At 38.9% G+C, this 19,866-nt stretch overlaps 1 protein-coding gene across 3 annotated transcripts; it reads left to right on the top strand.

Moving 5' to 3' along the window:
* The first annotated feature begins 898 nt into the window (after positions 1-898).
* bnc1 (basonuclin 1) lies at positions 899-19,304 on the top strand. Of its 3 annotated transcripts, none has more exons than XM_022221053.2 (5): positions 902-1,375; positions 10,194-10,296; positions 13,646-13,881; positions 15,255-17,335; positions 18,296-19,304. In XM_022221053.2, the coding sequence occupies exons 1-5, from the start codon at positions 1,361-1,363 to the stop codon at positions 19,083-19,085; spliced, it is 3,225 nt and encodes a 1,074-aa protein (XP_022076745.1). In that variant the 5' UTR covers positions 902-1,360; the 3' UTR covers positions 19,086-19,304. The 3 variants fall into 3 exon arrangements, with proteins under 3 accessions (XP_051797860.1, XP_022076745.1, XP_051797851.1); XM_051941891.1 differs by lacking the exon at positions 902-1,375 and adding an exon at positions 3,940-4,415; XM_051941900.1 differs by having other exon boundaries at positions 899-1,375; positions 15,255-18,414.
* Positions 19,305-19,866: the final 562 nt, after the last annotated feature.

The raw sequence follows: 19,866 nt of genomic DNA, 5'->3' as shown, positions 1-19,866 counted from the left end.
ACCATTGCTCATTTCCATAACATAAAATAAATGTGACATATAACCTTTGTAGTTTATTATAGATTTAATAGGAAGCAGAGTGTAATGAATAAAGAATCTGCCGTTACTATTTCCTGTATTCTTTCTCTGTAGACTTATCAAAAATTCTTCACTGCCTGCCAAGCACATTCCTGATTTGTTGCTGTGGTTACTGTAAAAGTTTAACACCAGCATTTGTAAATTTATTTAACCTAATTTTTACTTAAACAGTACTTTATATTTTCTTACTCCAGGTGGCTCTCAGTGACAGCTTTTTATGTTTTTTTAATTATTATTATTATTTTATATGGTCCGCTGTGGGCAAATAAGGTTTGATATCAGTCCAAAGGACAACCGACTCGTAAAGATAACACAGATTCAGTTTTTGTTGTGTTTGAAGTCCTTTTCTTGGTCAGAAACACTCAACACAGACACATTCCTGACGGCACAAGGCATAACTTGTTATGGAGGCTGTTCACAGACCTGTGTTGAGGTGAATCCAGACACACACACAGGGCTGTATGCACCGAGAGGGGCAGCGTTGATTTAGGGCATTACTCAGAAGGAGAGAGAGAGAGGGCAAAAAAGGGCGAGTCTTCCCTGACTGCATTAGGAGAGCCTCCAGCCTTTGTGATTCCTTTTGATCAAATCTCTGTGAAAGATGAGTGTCATGCCCTCTTCCAGCCAGCTGTGAGGGGACTGCCCTGTGACTCTGAGGGGGTAGATGTGTGTGTGTGTGTGTGTGTGTGTGTGTGTGTGTGTGTGTGTGTGTGTGTGTGTGTGTGTGTGTGTGTGTGTGTGTGTGTGTGTGAATGCATGAAAGGACATGAACACCTCTATGCGTGCATGTGAGTGTGTATGTACCGGCTAGGGAGGGAGCAGGCAGCTCCTGAGGTGAGAATGCCGAGTGGGAGGATCTCATTCCAATCCCCTGTGCCCAGTTTCAACATACAAACTTAGACATATGTGTACTGAACATCTTGAGTAGTTTGGAGCCAGGCCACAGCAACATTAGAGAAGAGGAAGCAGAAGAGGCGATTGTGTGTGTCTGTGTGTGTGTGTGTGTGTGTGTGTGTGTGTGTGTGTGTGTGTGTGCATGTGTGTGTGCAATGAGTGTAAAAGCACTCTACTTTTTCTCTTTTTGTGGAGTGAGTGTTGGTGGCTCAGTGTGTATGTGCGTGAGAAGAGAGAGAGCGGTGTGTCTGTTCTTGGAGGAGACGCTGCTGGGTGTGATGGCTCTTTTGCATTAGTACTTGTGCGGACAGGAGAGTTGGAGGCAGTTGTTTTGTGGGACTTATAGGGAATGGCAATCTCCACAGTATCCTTGGAAACGTTCGACTGAATGACAATGGCTGAGGTAAGAGAGACGAATTTTCATTGCTCTTCTCTGTGTGCTCTTTTCACACTCACCGCCTGCACACATGATCAGGATATGTTTCACAGAGATGAGCTGGACAGAGTTTATGTAGACTGGAGTGACAGGCGGAACTAATTTCTGTGTGCAGAATAGAAGAAAAATAGATGTTTTATGCATGTATACCTGCACATTTTGGAGTTATGTGCGAAAAGTCATAAGGAGAGACATGCCGATTAGCGCATTTATATTTATCTGTACTTTCTTCAGAATTAGTTGTTACAAGTTAAACAGTAATCTACAAGACTGGGTGTCGCTGGAAAATTTGTGACAGTGGCATCAAAATGCAGGTATCTGTGTTTAAATTCTTTATAATACCTTCTCCCATGCTGACTGTTCTACAAAGACAAGCAGCTTCACGAAAACTATGTCTAAATCAAACAATCTAAATTTGGTTGCATTTGAATTTAAATTTCAGAACTACAGCCATGGCCATAAGTTTGGACACAAGTACCATGACGCTTGTGAATCTTAGAAAATACCACAAAATTGTCACTTACAATACAGTACACAACTCCTGAGAACTATATTAAGTTTCATATTTTAAAAAAAACATCAAAAGAGTTTGGTGTCATTTTCTTATTCTTACCAAATTCGGTTGTGAAAGTACTGCATTTTTTTGTTATTTTCTTCTAATATTATGTTTTGGGAACAAAGTTGTTCCAATTGTTGGAATTTATTGATAATATTATATCCCTTGTTGATTTGTTGACTAATTAAACTGGTGCTGTCAAAAAATAGTTATGTTCTGTAATAGACATCAAAACAGACATAGTAAGTCATGCTGTGTCCAAACTTATGGCCATGGCTGTATATGAGAACATGATTCAGAAGACATTTGATTCCAGCTTTTCGTAGTGGACATTTTTTGTAAAGTTTTCTTGAAAAACAAGTCTGTTACTTAGACTTGCCTTCAACTTTTGAAATCTTCATGTGACTGATGAAGATGTCAAAATGAGTGTCCTTGCTCAAATCAGTGTGTCTTCCAAGAATCCAGAGACAACTCCACATGAACGATAAGAGTTCAGACAAGTCAGGCTATGTTGTAAAATATGATTCACTTCTATTGTTCTTGACAGTGTTACATCCTCTTAAACTGCATTCTGCATTTTAATTTTTCATGTCTTTTGAATTATTGTGTTGTATTCTATTAATTGAAGATTCATTGTGTCATGTTCAGGTATATGTTATCAGTTCCACGCTTATCTTAAAGACAATAAGCTCTTGAAAGAAATAAAGTCTCATTCAAATGATCAGGGAACACAGAGCTAGCCCTTACCTGTTCCTGTTCTCCATCCACCCGTCTCAAAGCCTGTCTGTAGCTTGGGAACCACAGCAGCACAGCCTACTGGCCACTAGCCCCAGTCTATTGAAATGTAATTTAAGAGCAGCCTAATGTTTTGTTACAGCCATAATGTAGCAATTAGCTGAGCTGTCTTTATGGTGGTGGTGTCGGTAGCAAACACTCTCTCCACTCCTGTGTGTGTGTGTGTGTGTGTGTGTGTGTGTGTGTGTGTGTGTGTGTGTGTGTGTGTGTGTGTGTGTGTGTGTGTGTGTGTTGAATGAGAAACAATTGTGATATATATCCTTGTTAGATTAGTGCACATCAGAATGGAGCAGTGTCCCCACACAGGCTGCACTTTGAGTTGCAAAATAATATTTGGAACATGCATTTAATGAAAAAAATTTATGCTATCTGTTCTGTAAAGTGTATTTTCATTTTTTTATATTTCAGCTAATTGAAAAAAATGTATTTGTTATACCATATTTTGAAATACATTAACATAAATCTTAGACACGCTTTTAGGCTTTGAGATAAAATAGCAGACTCTAAAAATGCACTGATGGATTTTTATTATACTTTCAGGTATGTAAAGTGCATTAGTTGTTGATATTGTTATTGCAAAGAAGCTGGATATAACCATCTCAGAGCAGTGTTTGATCTGATCTTTATATTTTTATTTTACAAAATCCGAAAGAATTAAAAACTTCTTCGAACAAGCTCTGCCATAATTCATTTTTTCTTTTACACACATTTTATGACCCCTGATTAAAATTATTTAGATTTTTTTGGTGTGTGTGTGTGTGTGTGTAGGTGTGTGTGTGTATGTAGGTGCACCCAGGTTCTGGCTATACTTGTGGGGACCAAATGTCCCCACAACTATAGGAAAACCAAAAAACATGTCATTTGTGGGGACCTCATTTGGGTCCCCACAAATGGAAACAGTGTTTTCTTGGCCATGTTGTTGTTACTGAAAAACGTTTCTTTAGGGTTAGGCATTGTTTTGGTCTGGGTTAAAGTTAGGGTTAGGGGTTAGATATGAATGGGAGTCAATGGTAGATCCCCACAATGATAGGAAAACACAGTGTGTGTGTGTGTGTGTGTGTGTGTGTGTGTGTGTGTGTGTGTGTCTATTGGTGGGGGTGGCAACTGTAGCCTGCAAGCTTCATCAGCTTCATTAGGTTCATGATGGTCCATCCATGAGCCGATGTAGGGTGTGTGTGTGTGTGTGTGTGTGTGTGTGTGCGTATTTGCTTCAGCGTTTTACCCCCTTCAGCGTCTCCTTGAGCTGTGATCCGCCCCTCCTGGCCCCAACCTACCCCCTTAACACCAAACTCCACTCACACACACAGAGCAGCTACCCCTTGTGCCTGCTCTGCACTGCCACCACACGGCTTTTGAGGATTTGTCAGCCAGATGTGAGAAGATTGTCAAGAGGCAGGCAAGGAGAGAGGGAGATCTGATATTAATCAGAGCATAGCTGGAAGCCAAACTCTCTCAGACTCAGTGTACTAACATGGTCCCCTCATTCGCTCCCTGTCTGAGCCAAACACTCCTGGCGACTTCCTAACAGAGAGCCACATACACCAGGAAGCCAACCAAACTTTGGCTCACTTCCTTTTTCCCCCCACCACAAGCTCATCTCTTTGTCTTCTAAGATTTTTCCTTTAAGAAGCCAACCATTTTCTCATGGATCTTCAGGTAACGCTGTGCTATCTTTCATGTGTTTTAGTGGTAAAACATGTAGTGTATGTATGTGTTTGTGCTTACTTGTGATTGACTGCTGAATGAGTTTGAAATAATGAGTTTTACACACTGTCATTGGGGTGTATAGACTCCTAATAGGCTCAAACACAGCCTGTTAGTACATGACTCGCACATGCTTTTCCTGGTTTTTCCTTCTCCTTTTAAGGACCAACCTGCTGTTAAAGGAACATGCAGGGTTTATTATTCTTATTCTTATTCTTTTTACTATTACTATTTTTATTATTAAAAAGAATTTTAAAAGTCACCACTGTTATGCAGTTTACTTTAAAGACAGTAGTTGTGAACATAGAATGCCTTTGCAGCTGAGGGTTTGTGTATAAGAAGTTAAATATTCTATGTAAACCTTGTAATTATTCTAGAGAATATGACAAATGGGTGATCTTGTTCTGCTGCCATATGTGAGATTGTTCCTCTGTCTTTGTGCAGTAAGAGTAAATCATAAGCTAAGACAGGATGAGGATGCATGCTGAGCAACTCATGAATCGTAACCTCGCTTTAACTAACACTTGCCATCCATAAACATTTTACTACCTTGCTGTCCACACAATTGGTCCAAGGCATGATTTATTCATGAGACTGTGTTCGTTGTTTGTGTTGCACATGTACACTTTTGTGCACGCACACGCTTACACACACACACACACACACACACACACACACACACACAGATTAAATTATTATTTTTAACACTCTACTCAATACATTAAATTGTTTGTATCATTCAACAGTTGTTCTCTATTTCATTTGAAATCTGAAAATCTAAATTTGGTACTTTGTAACTTAAAGCAGTTTTCTATAAATATTTCAAACAAGTTTGCTCGCACTTACCTTCATGAATTTTTTTATTTTATTGTTGAATGATTTGTTGATTGTTTTAACAATGAATTTGTTAATTCTTTTGTCATTTTCAAGCCATAAAAAGACAAAATGTCCATCATATGTTTACAGAGCCTACAATTACTTTTTGGAACACTTTCTGTGTTTGATAAAAAATTCCCGATCATTCATATGGGTAAAAATTCATAATCCAGCATATAGACATTAAAATGATATAAGACTGGTAAAACAGCAGATTGTTCTATTGTTACAGAAGAATCAGTATTGTTTTTTTAAAAATCTGTCATTTTGACTATTTGTTGATGACAGTTTGATTAATTGATCTATCAAGAGATGTGCTAAACTTTTACCAAAGCACTCTTTATAAACAGTCAACTATTTTATGATAATAGTTAAGAAATCAGTTAATAAACAATTATAAACCATTAATCTGGAGCATTTTTTGGATGTCAGTGCCAACAGGATTTTTAAAATCAGTTTTCTTATTTATCTAGTACAACTAATCTATTGACTATTAGTAAGCCATTTATTAATAGTTGATAACTACATTAGTGACAACTAATTACAGCTTTATATATGATGCCCAAGTAAAAAGCTGCATCCACTGATTTTTATTTTTTATGTATTTGTGTAAAAGTAAAATTCTATAAGCACTTTGTCTTTGTTTAGTTTGTAATCGAGCCACACAACTTGCATTAATTTTCCTTCCATCCATTATCTATACACCGCTTAATCCTCATTAGGGTCACGGGGGAGTAGGGGTCTATCCCACCTGACTTAGGGTGAAGGCAGGGGACACCCTGGACAGGTCACTGGTCTATCACAGGGCTACATATAGAGACAATCACACTCATGTGCACTCCTACGGACAATTTAGAGTCACTAGTTAACCTCCGTATGTTCTTGGATTGTGGGAGGAAGCCAGTGCCTTGTGTTAACAGTGACTTACAAAATATTATAAAGAAAGAGATTGAATCATAAACAGTAAGTTCAATATAATTTCTCACAAGGTGTAAAAATAACTAAAAATAACTTCTAGCAGAGCTCTCTGCCTTATGGGTGCATTACAAATGGTATTAATAATAATATCTATGCCACGCAATTTGTGATCACTTATGTTTCCTGTCAGGAAAACTTGTTTTTTTGCCGATTGCCTTTCAGGACATATCGAGGGACTTCATTTCAAGAACCAGCAAAGACAATATTTTCTTATTTGTTTTGTGCGTGCGTGCATGCATGTGTGTGTGTGTGTGCATGCGCGTGTGTGTATGTGTGTGTACACATAAATATATTGTGGTTGGAGAAGACATTCCACTCCACTCAGACAGAACATAGCTTTTATTTTTTTTTATTTCTGCGTCTGTTTTACAATATATACTATATTTTGTATAGATTTTATATTGGTCCGTGCAAAATATTTCTAATGTTCAGCACAAACACTGTTTTTAAAGCTGTAATGTAAATTTCACTCTTTACATTGTTCAATAGCATACAACAATGTGAAACAAAACTATTTTGATAACTTCGTGAAACCCAGGAAACAGCTGAGTTTGAATTTTAAAAGATTTTAATTAAACAGTTCATCATCATAATATTTTAATTTACTATAGAATAATGCAAAGTAAACAGTAAAACCTAACTAACATCACTAGTGTCTTTTAATTTCATTGCTTTCTGTGTTTTCACTTAGAAATGGTATGTCATACACACCTACCAGCCCCTCAGAGTGTCTGTTATTCCACTCAGGAATGGAACATCATAGAATATGGACACTGTCTTTATGGTATCCCTGTCTTCGCTTCACCACACCTCACACTTCTGTTTTTTCTTAATTTCACCTTGTCTCTTTTTAATCTCCCACCTCCATACATCCATCCTACACACCTGACTTGTGTGCAGTTTCTCAAACAAGTTAAGACAGACATTGAGGAATTGAGGATTGTTGGCATAACCAAGGCATACAAATCAAGACTGAATATGATTTTCCATTTTTAAAAAACGGTGAGAATTTACAAAAGTGTCCTACAATTTCATATACATAAAGAAAGTACAGAGAAGGCAATCCAGGAGATAAAATCTATGTGAGTATATAGTAGGAGCATTAGTATTAGGTAGTATAAGAGAGCAGATGCAGTTACTTACAAAATGCATTTTTTCTGTGACGTTCATGAACGTGCTTGTAACATTATGTGCTTCATAGAACAAATTTATTTTAAAAATTATGTTTGCTCTTTAGCACATGTACACACACACACAGAGAGAGAGAGAGAGAGACAGAGAGAGAGAGACAGAGAGAGAGGGTTACACTTGTACTTCATGTACTTCATTGCTTACTAGTTAATTCTAGGGCTTTTAACTGCATCATGAAGTGTTCATCAGCAGAGTTTAGGTGTCATCACATGACTTAGGTGTTATTGTACAGGGCTCAAGCTGTGGTGGAAAACTGAAAAAAAGCTGCTTCTTTTTTGTTGTAGTTTTTCTGTCTTTCGAGGTTAATCGTGAATACTCAGTTCTCAGAGGCCATGAGTTAATAAAAATGTTCTTGCGCGAGTCTGGTGCCTTTAATTATGTGGGTAGAAGAATCATTTTTCCCAAGTGCAATGATTATTGAGATTAAGAAAAATGCTAATCATTATTGGAACAACATAAAAATAATTTCAGAATTGTGTGTTGCTGTTGTTTTACCATTTCTAACAAAAGTATCATGTTGTCATGTTTTATGTTTTATTTCAAGATCTTCTGCATTCATTTTGTCTTGTGTGATTTATTCAACAAAATGTACTACTAAGTGTAATGTGTTCAAGGTATGTGTAAATGTCATGGGGGTGGTAGGGTTGATGTGTGGCTATACTGTGATACATCAGTGATATGAGAAAAGTGGCATCGTGGTAGTGGAGCTGCATCATTTCGTGCAATTACTCTTCATATCATTGACTTCACTGATGCATCCGAACAGCTGGGACTTTGTTGTGACAACAGCACAGAAAAAAGACGTGTGTGTGTGTGTGTGTGTGTGTGTGTGTGTGTGTGTGTGTGTGTGTATTAATCATTAATAAAGATACGTGATGTGTGCACAATCTGCATTGGAATGTGTGTGTGAGAGCAAGTGGAGCATCTGACTGAGATCTATATTAAGATGGGCAACAGCAGGAAGTGTGTGCACTGACAGTGGGATGGGATTACACTAATTACACTGTGTCAGGTTGTGGTGCACTGTCATGATGTGATTACTTTACTGATAGATGAGCAATGGGGTTTTTACACCTCACCACTGTCTTGATGAGGCTAAGCTGGTCAAGCAGGAGATAAAATGGGCTATAGCGAGAAAAGTAAAGCAAACGGATTTCATGGGACATAAAAGCCAGAGCTACCATGCTGTGTTTCAAGGCCAGGTAGCTGCTGCCACATTTATCTCAGGTCTGTTTATTTATCGTAATGAGAGGTTACTTTAAGGTGAAATAATGTGATCCCAGATTTCAAGAACAAGCTCAGCCTCAAGCACAGAACCAAGTCACTGACTAAATGAGGAAGAGGCTCCCTACCTATCCACCCACACTTTTCCACCTTTGCCGCCTGTGGAGAGTAAGTGAGCTCCAGCAAGGAGCTAAGTATGCTGTTCATGTATACTAAAACCATACTGATCATGCATTATAGATGCAGAGGGAGAGAGGTGGCATTACGCAGTCACCCCAAGGTTTTCAGCATGTACCACTAACAACAGTGGCTTTGATCATAAATCTAATGATGCTTTCCTTCCCTTCCTAGTGTATAAATGATTCTGGGTTTTTTGTTGTGCAAAGGTGGAGAGAAGTGGAAGTGGAGTCATTTTAGTGTATTTGTGTGCTGGAAGCCTCTCCAATGGTGCTAAGTTAGAAGCTATTCTGAAATCTTGGCTCATTGCTGTTATTCACTCCTCACGTTGACTCTATTTGTTGATCTGCTTTTCTGTACCTTTTTCCTGAAAGTACAGAACCCATAAGTATATGACTTAAAACATAAAGTCCTCTGACCTGTGTGTGTTTATGTGATTGATTGAGATGAGTTTGAGACAAACACACACCTGTGCAAACAGTGTGCTCATAGTGCAAAGCAAGTGATACACAAAAGGACAGCAAAATTACCTCATCATGTTCATTATGTATGCACACGTCTGAAAAGTTATCTTGACTGCACAGTAAGACAAGGATGAGATTAGAATGCATGTTCACTATCAGTGTTTTTATCTTTCATTCCTGAATGTATGGAAATGTGGCCCCTTCCAAATAGTAGTTCTTCAGAATTATACGAAATATGAAAATGCCATAGCATTAATAATGTCAAATCTTTGATGTCAGAAACTTGGAAGAAATGCTTTCCCCCAAATAGAAGCTTGTTTCATTTTTATGCTGGGCTAGTGGCTCAGACTTGACTCAAGATGTTACCAACAATATCAAATATCCCTGGAAGAAATTTGGTAAAAATGTAAACAAACTGTGCAAGACATCTGCAATATTTAAAATACATGGAAAATGATGCAGCCATACAAACAGCAACTACTGGATTCATAATAGTGCACTCACAAGAAAATACTGAAGACATATTTGTTGTGGTTTAACTTTAAAGAATTTGAAGAAACTAAGAGCAAATTTCAGGCAATAATCACCTAGTTAAAAGTGAGCAAATCCAAATTAATGTGGTGTGTGCTTCTTTATCTGTAGACAGATAAAGAAGGATGGATGAATCCTACTGGAACTGAGCAGAAGATCCGTTGGATTCTGTTTCCATCCTCTGAGGCTCCGAACCTGATTGTTTAACTTGTATGGTTTTAAAAATTTAGGAATAAATTTGCAAATTATATTTTTACATCCTGTGTGTTTATTTATTTATTTTTAATAGGCTATCTGCTGCACTTTGGTGAATTGTAACTGTGACAGCTTCAAGCCGGGGAAGCTGAAGAGGAGGCAGTGTGAAAACTGCAAGCATGGCTGGGTAGCACATGGTAAGAGTTCAAGGTTTCATCTCTTAAATTCCTGCCTGTGTTTAAATGCATTAGAGGAGAATTTAAGTTAATTTGTGGTAACCTCAATATAGAGAATACACTCTATACTGACTTCATAAAGAGAACACAGTGCATTGTCCAGTTTTTCTTTGGACTATTTTATCAGTGTAACAACTTCATAAACTTTTTCTAGAAAGGCATTGACAATATGTTTTGTGGGTTATCCAGAATGACCACACAATTTACATGTTTCAGAGGTGGAACAAACTTATTGTTTTGAAAATCACAAAAATGTCTCATGTGCTGGCAATAAAGTCCCAACTCTCACCCTAAGCAAGGCCTTCAACTGGGAAACAGTATTACATTTTGCATAAATAAATGTTGCTATTCAATTAGCTTTTTGTGTTTTAATAGGCTGCCTTATTGTGTTATTCTTATTACACAGTTATGAGCATTTATAATTTCTGAGCTAAGAGTTTTGCCCTGTTTTTGTAGAACCAGACATAGTCATTACATCAGAATAACATGGTCTGACATCTTTATTCCTCTCTTTTTTGTCAAAAGGTTCCGTTGTAGTGAATATTAAAGTAAAGTCTGAGGTCTTCAGATTCTACACTTCCAGATGTTACTATTTAAATCCTCTAGTACTGTGACCACCACATTCACCTCCATTGTATTGTGATTGAAATCTCAAAAGATGGACAGATAAAATGTAACCTATATGCTTGAATACAGTCCAGAAATTATTTTGGAGAGAAACAGAATTTGTTTTGGAATATGAATGAACCAAGATTTTAAATAGATCCATGAAGCATTTAAAACCACAATTCTGTCACTATGAATCCGTATATGGTTCGCTCATTCGTTTTTCCATTTCAAAATAAAATCTAAAAAAAACCAATAAACCACGCTATTTTTTTTTGTTTTTCAGTTTTTAAAACCTAAATGTAGAAATGTATTATTTAACTAATGAAAAAACCACAGTGTTGGGTTTTTGCTCTAGCTTTTTAACCCGAAATACAAAATATGGCTCTTTTTAATTTGTTGCAACACCGCAAGTCGCCGTGGAAGAATAGTTTAGAGATGGTCTGGATCATGAACACATCAAGAATGGCTTTTCCAATTTCATTCTCTTTTAAAGTGGAAAACCCACGTAGAAATCATGGAGCTCCACATTGTTCTATATTATAGAGTTTAAAATTATATTATATTATATTATATTATATTATATTATATTATATTATATTATATTATATTATATTATATTATATTATGGAGTCTATAGCTAATGAGTGTCAGGAGGCTCTGCATGGAAAACAATTTAAGACGCAGTCATGTGTCCGCTGCTGATTTGGAGAGAGCTGTAATTTGCTCTGTTAACCACAGATGTTATTTTCAGTGTCATACTTTATTAACTGTAGATTGTTATGTTTTACTTCTGTGTGTTTGACAGTCAGGTCCGACATACGGACAAAAGTTTATGACGGGATATTGGCCATCTATTGGTGCCGCTGTTCCGGTTTAACTAATGATCAGGTTAACTGGTGATAGTTTCCGTCTCCAGATGTTTCATCCGCAGATTCGTCACGATCAGACCTGGATTTACGTGAAATTACGATACCAGATAAAGAAGACTGTTTCACTTTGTTCTGTTTACTCCATATTAAACAGTGGACGATATCGTTTCTCAGTGAACTTTATTCAACATTGCGCATAGGCAAACATATGCTACTGCAGTCAATCTTTGACCTGGCGAGTGTCACACTCTAATCGGTCCACCTAGGAACATATGTTATAAACATTCCACTTGACACAAGCACCTTGCCGAAAAACGTCGGCATCACTACTTAATAAAGTCTTTATCCATGTAAATATCACCTACAGACAGTAAAAAGAAATGTGCTGGTTGAATCAAAAATATGTATTTTTATGAACAGTGAGAGGACACGATGAAATCCAGAGATAAAATTAGAGACCACAGTCTGACTCGTATCACCGATCTGTCCTATAAACATCCCGCTTCATCCACAGAGATCTTTGTCATTCTGACAGCTGTTTTACATCTGGTAATTGTTTAGAAAACATGCCCACATTAACTGGAGATAGTCACAACTTAACACAGGCTAGCTGGTTAATAACGAGTCAGAAAACTAATTATTGTCTCACCAAGAAAACCCACTACATAGAAGCATGTCCACCGCTGTGTTAGTCTGAGTTCAATGGAACAGATCCAGAGCAGAGCTTCGGGTTTAACTTGGGTTTGTTCTCAGAAACACTCAGAACCTCAGCAGCAGAACATCAGAACAACACACAGTAGAACATCAGCTGGATCTGATAAAATACATCTGAACAACAGGCAGCAGAACATTAGCTGGATAAAATACATCAGAACAAACTGAGACCACATTATCAAAACTAGTCACTCAGAAAACAGTAACAACATGTTCAGTCCTCCCTCCTAACCATCATTTTGTTCACACTGAGATAATGATTTCTAAATAAGACAAACATGTCTTTGCTGTTTTCAGAATAAGTGGTGCAGAGTTTGGGACAGAGAAGTCAAGTGAAGTCGCCATGAGTTCTGACTCTGATTTCCGGTTCACCCGGGATCTTCCAAATGGAAAAATGCTCTTTTTTGTCATTTAAACTTTAAAATTGGTAAAAACGCAGCGTATTTTTAATTCTATATTTTTCATTTTTCAAATTTCATTTTTAAACGAAAAAACAAAAAACAAAACGATTGTTTTTTCTAATTTTATTTTGAAACGGAAAAACGAATGAGTGAACCATACACGGATTACTATGCTACCAATGGTGTCATTCTGTACTGCACTTACATACTGTAAACACAGAAGACTATCATTTGGAATACTACTGTATTGCTATATATTAATATTGATCATATTTAAGTTCCAGCATGAACCAGAGTTGAGACCATACTTCTCCTAAAACTAGATGCTTGTTGTCATAAAGAGGATTTTAATGGTCATGGAAGCTTTGTTTCTTCTCTGTGATATAATTGGAAGTAATAAATGGTCTAGAGCTTAGTAGATCTCTCAGCAAGGATAAGGTGATAAGATGATATAGTCCTTGCTTCCTATATTTTGAAATTGCTGCACACACACACACACACACACACACACACACACACACACACACACACAGACACACACACACACAGACACACACACACACACACACACACACACACACACACACACACACACACACACACACACACACACACACATACAAAGACTTCTTTGTCAGTACTCTTTCTTTCTATCAGGTGAGAGACAGTTCAGTTTCATTTACCCTAATCTACTTTAATCTGGCATGTGTATTTTAGCCTTGAGCAAGCTGAAGGTGCACCATATGTACCAGAGCAGCCAGGTGGAGATCGTGCACTCCAATGTGGTGTTCGATATATGCAGCCTGATGCTGTATGGCACCCAAGCCATCCCAATCCGCCTCAAGATCCTCCTGGACCGCCTTTTCTCTGTTCTCAAGCAGGAGGAAGTCATCCAGATCCTCAATGCACTTGACTGGACATTGCAGGACTACATCCGAGGATATGTGCTCCAGGTGAGCAATGGGGAGAAATTCTCTCAGTGTTTCTGTGTGTTTTTCGGGCTATATATTGTTATAATTACCTCCTTTATTGTATGCTTAAAAGACAAATTTGCTGCTTTAAAGAAATACTTCAATGCTTATTTAGTTTCAAGAGTCTGATGAGAAGAACGAAACACTCCCTGGTACAAGTTTAGCCTAATGTTGGAAATGTAGAGAGAAATAGACTTGAAACTTTGAAATACTTTTATGAATGTACAGTGTGAGCAAAGATCTGTATTAATTCTGTATTTATATCTTTGTATCTCTTCCATTAGACATGTATGAGTCAGACACCTGAAAAACATGGCTGTCTGAATGAAAATATATAAAGGGAGAGACTAAAAGAATGTGGAAGTTGAGGCAGGAGAAGAGGAGTCTAGAGAGCTTGGCTGAAGTCAGGAGATAACACAGATGTGACATACTGGCCATTGCCACAAACTCTCTTGATACCCTGCTGATGAAGCTGCTTCTTGTGGTGGTACTACCGGCATTGGGAGGTCTCCCAAGTGTGCTGGGTAGATTTGTAAATATTATGTCTTTTGCTCCAAATTTCCTCTCAAGCCAGTGCCAAACTGACTGCAGCCTCAAGATCTCACTTCGATTAGTAGATCATCAAGTATTGAAGTTGGACTGCGTTTAATTTATGTTAGCTCAATCTAATGGTGCAAGCAGAGCCAGAAACCTCGACAGGCACCCAGTGCATGCTCTGTGATAAAATATTAATCACTTGTACGGCATAAGGCCGCTCATCCATTTCAAAGACCCCCAAACTCACATGTGATTACTGCTGGGGAAAGGGAGAAAGGACCCACTAGATCAATGTGAGGTGCCTTCTGATCACCCCTCCCTTACGATTTGTATGTATGGCATGTTGTGCATGTATTTATCTTTGCATACCTTTGGGACTCTGCATATTAATGTATGTGTCTGGTAGTATGCTTGTTCATATGTCTTGACAACAATGTAGTTGAGTGTCTGTTTGTACTGTTCTGTCTCCTTCTGCTGATGCAGAGCAAACAAATGTACATGATTTAAATGAAGAGAAATGACCTGTGAGATGAAACACTGTGTGCCTTTGTAATAAGGGTTCTCTGAGATCTGCACTGCCTGCTTGTATTAACACTCCATCTGATTCCTATATTTAGCTGCTCTGCCAATCTGCTTTATAAGGTGTGTCATATAATCCACTCTGTGAATATGCATGAGCAACCCAACTTTATAGCCGATGATGAAATTGCTCTGTCCTTTCTCTTTTTTCACTTTCCCAATCCTCTGCAATCTATTTCATACCATTGCCCTCTCCTGTACCATTGTTCCTGTTCCTTTTCTTTTTGTAATGCCTGCAGGATGTTGCAGGGAAGGTGCTGGACCGTTGGGCCATCATGACATTCGAGGAAGAAATTGCTACCCTGCAGCAGTTCCTGCGTTTTGGTGAGACCAAATCCATAGTGGAGCTGATGGCTCTACAAGACAAAGAGGGCCAAGCAGTGTTGGTCCCCAGTACCCGCACCAACTCAGATATTCGGACTTTCATTGAACGCAACACACCTCGAACCACTGCCAAACTGTCTACATCCAAAGTTGATAAAATAACTGGCAACAGCATGCATCACTTTGAGAACTTCATCAACAGTATGGCCTTCATGCTGCCATTTCAGCTGCTCGGCTCTGTTCCTGCCCCATATCTGGGCTCACCAGCAGGGGCACTGCAACAGCAGCACCAGCAACACCACCAGCACCAGCAGCCATGCCGTGGGTCAGTGGAGCTGCAGAGTCATAGACATGATGATCAAGTTCAGGACAGTTTAGGGAGGGACAATCCTCTCCCTCTCTCACATCCTTCAGAGACTACCCTACTAGGTTCCAGCTCTGTGCCATTTACCGCTGATCTGAACCAAAGTGGAGACAAGCCAATAGACAGCCTCTCCACTAACACAAAGATCGAAGCTGAGGAGTTCTCTACTAGTGATAACTACTCAGATGGACCCTCCACACCATGCACACCCTCAGTGAGCTCTGATGTAACACCAATGTCACCTGAAGGCAAGCTTCGTTCCCTTGACAGGAATGGAAGTGGCCATGGAGGGGTCTCAGGAGGTGGTGCAGGAGGAGGTTCTCTGAAGAAGGGTCGTGTATTTTGCAATGCTTGTGAGAAGACATTCTATGATAAAGGCACTCTAAAAATCCACTACAATGCAGTGCACCTGAAGATTAAGCACAAGTGTACCATCGAGGGCTGCAACATGGTTTTCAGCTCACTGCGCAGTCGTAATCGCCATAGTGCCAACCCGAACCCACGGCTACATATGCCCATGAACCGAAACAACCGTGACAAAGATCTGCGGGGGAGCTTGTCTGCTGATGAGACTTCTCAAGGAGAGAAAAGGCATGAATACGGCACCCCCATTTGCTCTGCAGAAGGCCATAAATCTGTGTCCAGCTACATGGTGAGCCATGTAGACACTGGATCAAAACTCCACAGTGGCTCATTCCCTGGCATGGGTCAAAGTGGTATTCTCTTTCCCAATTTAAAAACAGTACAACCAGTACTGCCTTTCTACCGAAGCCTGGTATCGCCAGCAGAGCTTGCCAACACCCCAGGGACACTACCTTCCCTTCCTCTGTTGTCCTCTTCTGTACCCGTCAAACCCATCTCAGCCCCCGAACGCTGCATGACAGACCCTATACCAAAGAAAAAGTCTCGTAAGTCAAGTATGCCAATAAAGATAGAGAAGGGGATGGTAGAGCAAGATGAGCAAATGGATAAGGAAAGCAGCTCTGAAGATGATGCTCCGCTGCATGGCAGGGACAGTAATGAGTGTGATGGTAGCCAAGCAGAAAGGCATATATACCTAAGACAATCTGGGGAGGAGAAAGAGTCAAGAGAGACTTGCACTGGCAAAGAAAAGAAAACGGATGGTACAAAGCATCTGTCAGAGCAAACCTTAGACAGAGAAATGACCAAGAGTGAGGACAAAGATGACGGGCCAAGACAAACTGAAACCTGTGCATTATCCCCTTTTGAAAGCAGGCTGATGGAGAACCATTGTGACAACAACTTATTTTGTCTGGAACCCAATAGCAATGAAGAAAGGGAGGAGAGGGAGCACACACATTTATTGCATGTAGCTGACAAGATCTCAGAGCTCAAATGGGATGAGGGTGAACATAGGCTGACTAATGGGGGTGCTATCCAACACATAGAGAGGGAAGGATCTGATAGATGTGCAGATGACTATGGTGACTCAGGGTTGTCTCACCTTGACCCCAACACTGACCTTCCACACTACTGTGAGATCTGCAGTAAGACCTTTAAAAATTCTTACAGTGTCAAGATGCACTACCAAAATGTCCACTTGAAAGAGACTCACATGTGCACCGTGGATGGCTGTAATGCTGCCTTCCCCTCACGCAGGAGCCGGGACAGGTGAGAGGCCACAATATTTTCTTTACGGTCTGATACAATTTATTAGGATTGCTGAGACTTTAAAAGTGTACTTTTAGATAGTTTCCAAATTGGGAAGTGTTTATATCTCAAATCATGGTAAAATCAACACATTTTTTTTGCACTGTTGGCATCTTGCACTTTCACAGTTACATTTATTCTACAAGCCACTTGCTGCTGTTGTATATAGTTTATTGTTTAGTAATACTGTATTTATTCATTGTCATTCTTCATTCTTGTATATATTATTATTATTATTATTATTATTATTATTATTACTACTATACATATGTTTAGTGCTGCTGTGACAGATGTTGCTGCTGTAACAATGGAAATTTTCCCTGACGTGGGGAGCAACAAAGGATAATCATATCCAAAATATAAGGTATTGCTGTTGGACACATCCAGCTGGCAATTAAATAAGGGTTTCATGGTAGACTTTCAGATTAATGTTTTTTAATTATGTACCAAGCTCAAAAAAATACGTTCTGTATTTATGTAACTGCAATAAAATTTCATTTTCCCATGCCTGCATGGAATTTGTGCAGACTCCGTGCTAAAAAGGAAAAATATGAGCAGTATGTCTGACCCATTGTAACACATACATAGATATAGTAGATATTTAGATATTTTAAAAGTTGCCCTTATAGATGTTGAATTGATTGGGTTTTGATACAAAGGACTGGCAAAGTATTCTTTTTCTTTATTTGATCTTTACACTTGCTCTGTTAGCACCAATTGTTGTAAAAAAAAAAAAAGTGGAATATAGCTGACAGATATATATAAAAAAAATACAGAATTAAGTAGAGTAAGAGAGATTACTGCACCTTTCTTTTACTCTGACATTTAAGAATGAAGGGAACATTTCAAAATTAAAACTTAGCAACAAAAACATACCTTATTGTGGTGCTTTAAGGTGTTTATATCTTTGTTTATTTGCAGGCACAGTGCAAATTTGAATCTACACCACAAGCTGCTGACCAAAGATTCATTCACCACAGCTAACCCCGCCTACTCGCCTCACTGTAGAGACAGAGACTCTGTTGTCCTGGACAACTATCAAGACCAGCGGGATAGAGATCTTCCCCATCGAGACCAAACCAACCAGACGTCTGTCATCTTTCGAGGACACAACCGCATGGGCCTAGTCTTCCCTATGAGCAAAATGTCTACTACACCAGACAGTACCAGTGCACCTCCCTTAAGAGAGATGGAGGGATTAGAAGGTTGCAGAGGTGTGGAGGATGGGGCAGTCCTGGACCTGAGCACCTCCTCTGACCCACCTTGTGATAACGGCAGTGCTCAGTCTTCCTGGGACTCAGATGGTGCTGGGACTGAGGAAGGGGAAGGGGCTGGAGAGGATGGGGAAGCACTCCCCATGCAGGACAGCGATGAAAGCTGTGATGGGATTGGCCTGGGGAGGGCTGGAGGTGAGGAGTTGGCGCTTGGAGGAGAGCGGACCCTTGGCAGTGGTGGTGGAGGACAAGGTGGGCTTCAAGGTGGTGGGGGTGGATCTCCAATAACGTGCCATGTCTGCCAAAAGGTCTACAGCAACAAGGGCACATTCAGAGCCCATTACAAGACTGTCCATCTACGACTGCTTCACAAGTGTAAAGTCCCTGGCTGTGACACATCCTTCTCCTCTGTACGAAGCAGAAACAGACACAGCCAGAACCCAAATCTCCACAGGAACCTCACTGTTAGCTCAGGTGCCACAATGGACCAGGAGTAGGAATTTGATCTTTAATGCCAACATGACTAATTTCTTTTATTTTAATTTTCTTTTGATTGTTTTTCTTTTTGGGGTACCTAAGAAGGCTCATTAATTAACGCTTTTTAAATTCCATACCATGGTCCAAGCTGTCCAAGAAAGCACAGTCAAGAATTAATTTGTTGTCAAATACAACTTTCTTTAGGAAATAGTGTTGTTCTTGTTTTTTTTTTTTGTTTTGTTTTTTTTTTGGGGGGGGGGGGGGGCTTGCAATGCAAAATTGATGAATCATCACATGTCCGTCAGTGTTTACAAATAATAACATAATACAAAAACATAGACTGGTCAATAAATAATAATAATAATAATAATAATAGTAATAATAATAATAATAATAATACTGTTTTCAGTGTCACCTGATCAAATCTTTCATTGTAATGCAGCACTGATTTTTTTTGTATTGGTTTGCCATTCTAGGCCAATTTAAACCTAAAAATTTTCATTTAAATAAACAGATTTTCCTGTGTGTTGTCTAAGTGAGAGATAAATCATAAAATCTTCTGATGTAAGATTTTTTCTAGTGTTTTTGTTGTCAGATGTCCACATCTTCCTTGTCAAGTTGTGCATAATGTATTTATCAAGAACAGTCGTGAAGTAACTTCGACATGTGTCATTTCATTTATTTGAATAATGGCCTCCAAAACGAGTCCCTGTAGAAAAAAAACTATAATGTTGTAAGTTTGACCAGTAAGTTATTGTATAGTATTTTATGATCTGTCTTACTGTTCTATTTGTTGCATAC

The sequence above is a fragment of the Acanthochromis polyacanthus genome, chromosome 2 (genome assembly GCF_021347895.1).
Source record: "Acanthochromis polyacanthus isolate Apoly-LR-REF ecotype Palm Island chromosome 2, KAUST_Apoly_ChrSc, whole genome shotgun sequence".
Taxonomy (NCBI): Eukaryota; Metazoa; Chordata; class Actinopteri; family Pomacentridae; genus Acanthochromis; species Acanthochromis polyacanthus.
Note: the sequence above shows the minus strand (reverse complement) of the source record. Positions and strands in the feature narration are given on the sequence as shown.

Coding starts and splice junctions, on each gene's coding strand:
- bnc1 (XM_022221053.2), top strand. Junction 10,297..13,645: donor GCATGGCTGGGTAGCACATG/GTAAGAGTTCAA, acceptor TGTGTATTTTAG/CCTTGAGCAAGCTGAAGGTG. Junction 17,336..18,295: donor TCACGCAGGAGCCGGGACAG/GTGAGAGGCCAC, acceptor GTTTATTTGCAG/GCACAGTGCAAATTTGAATC.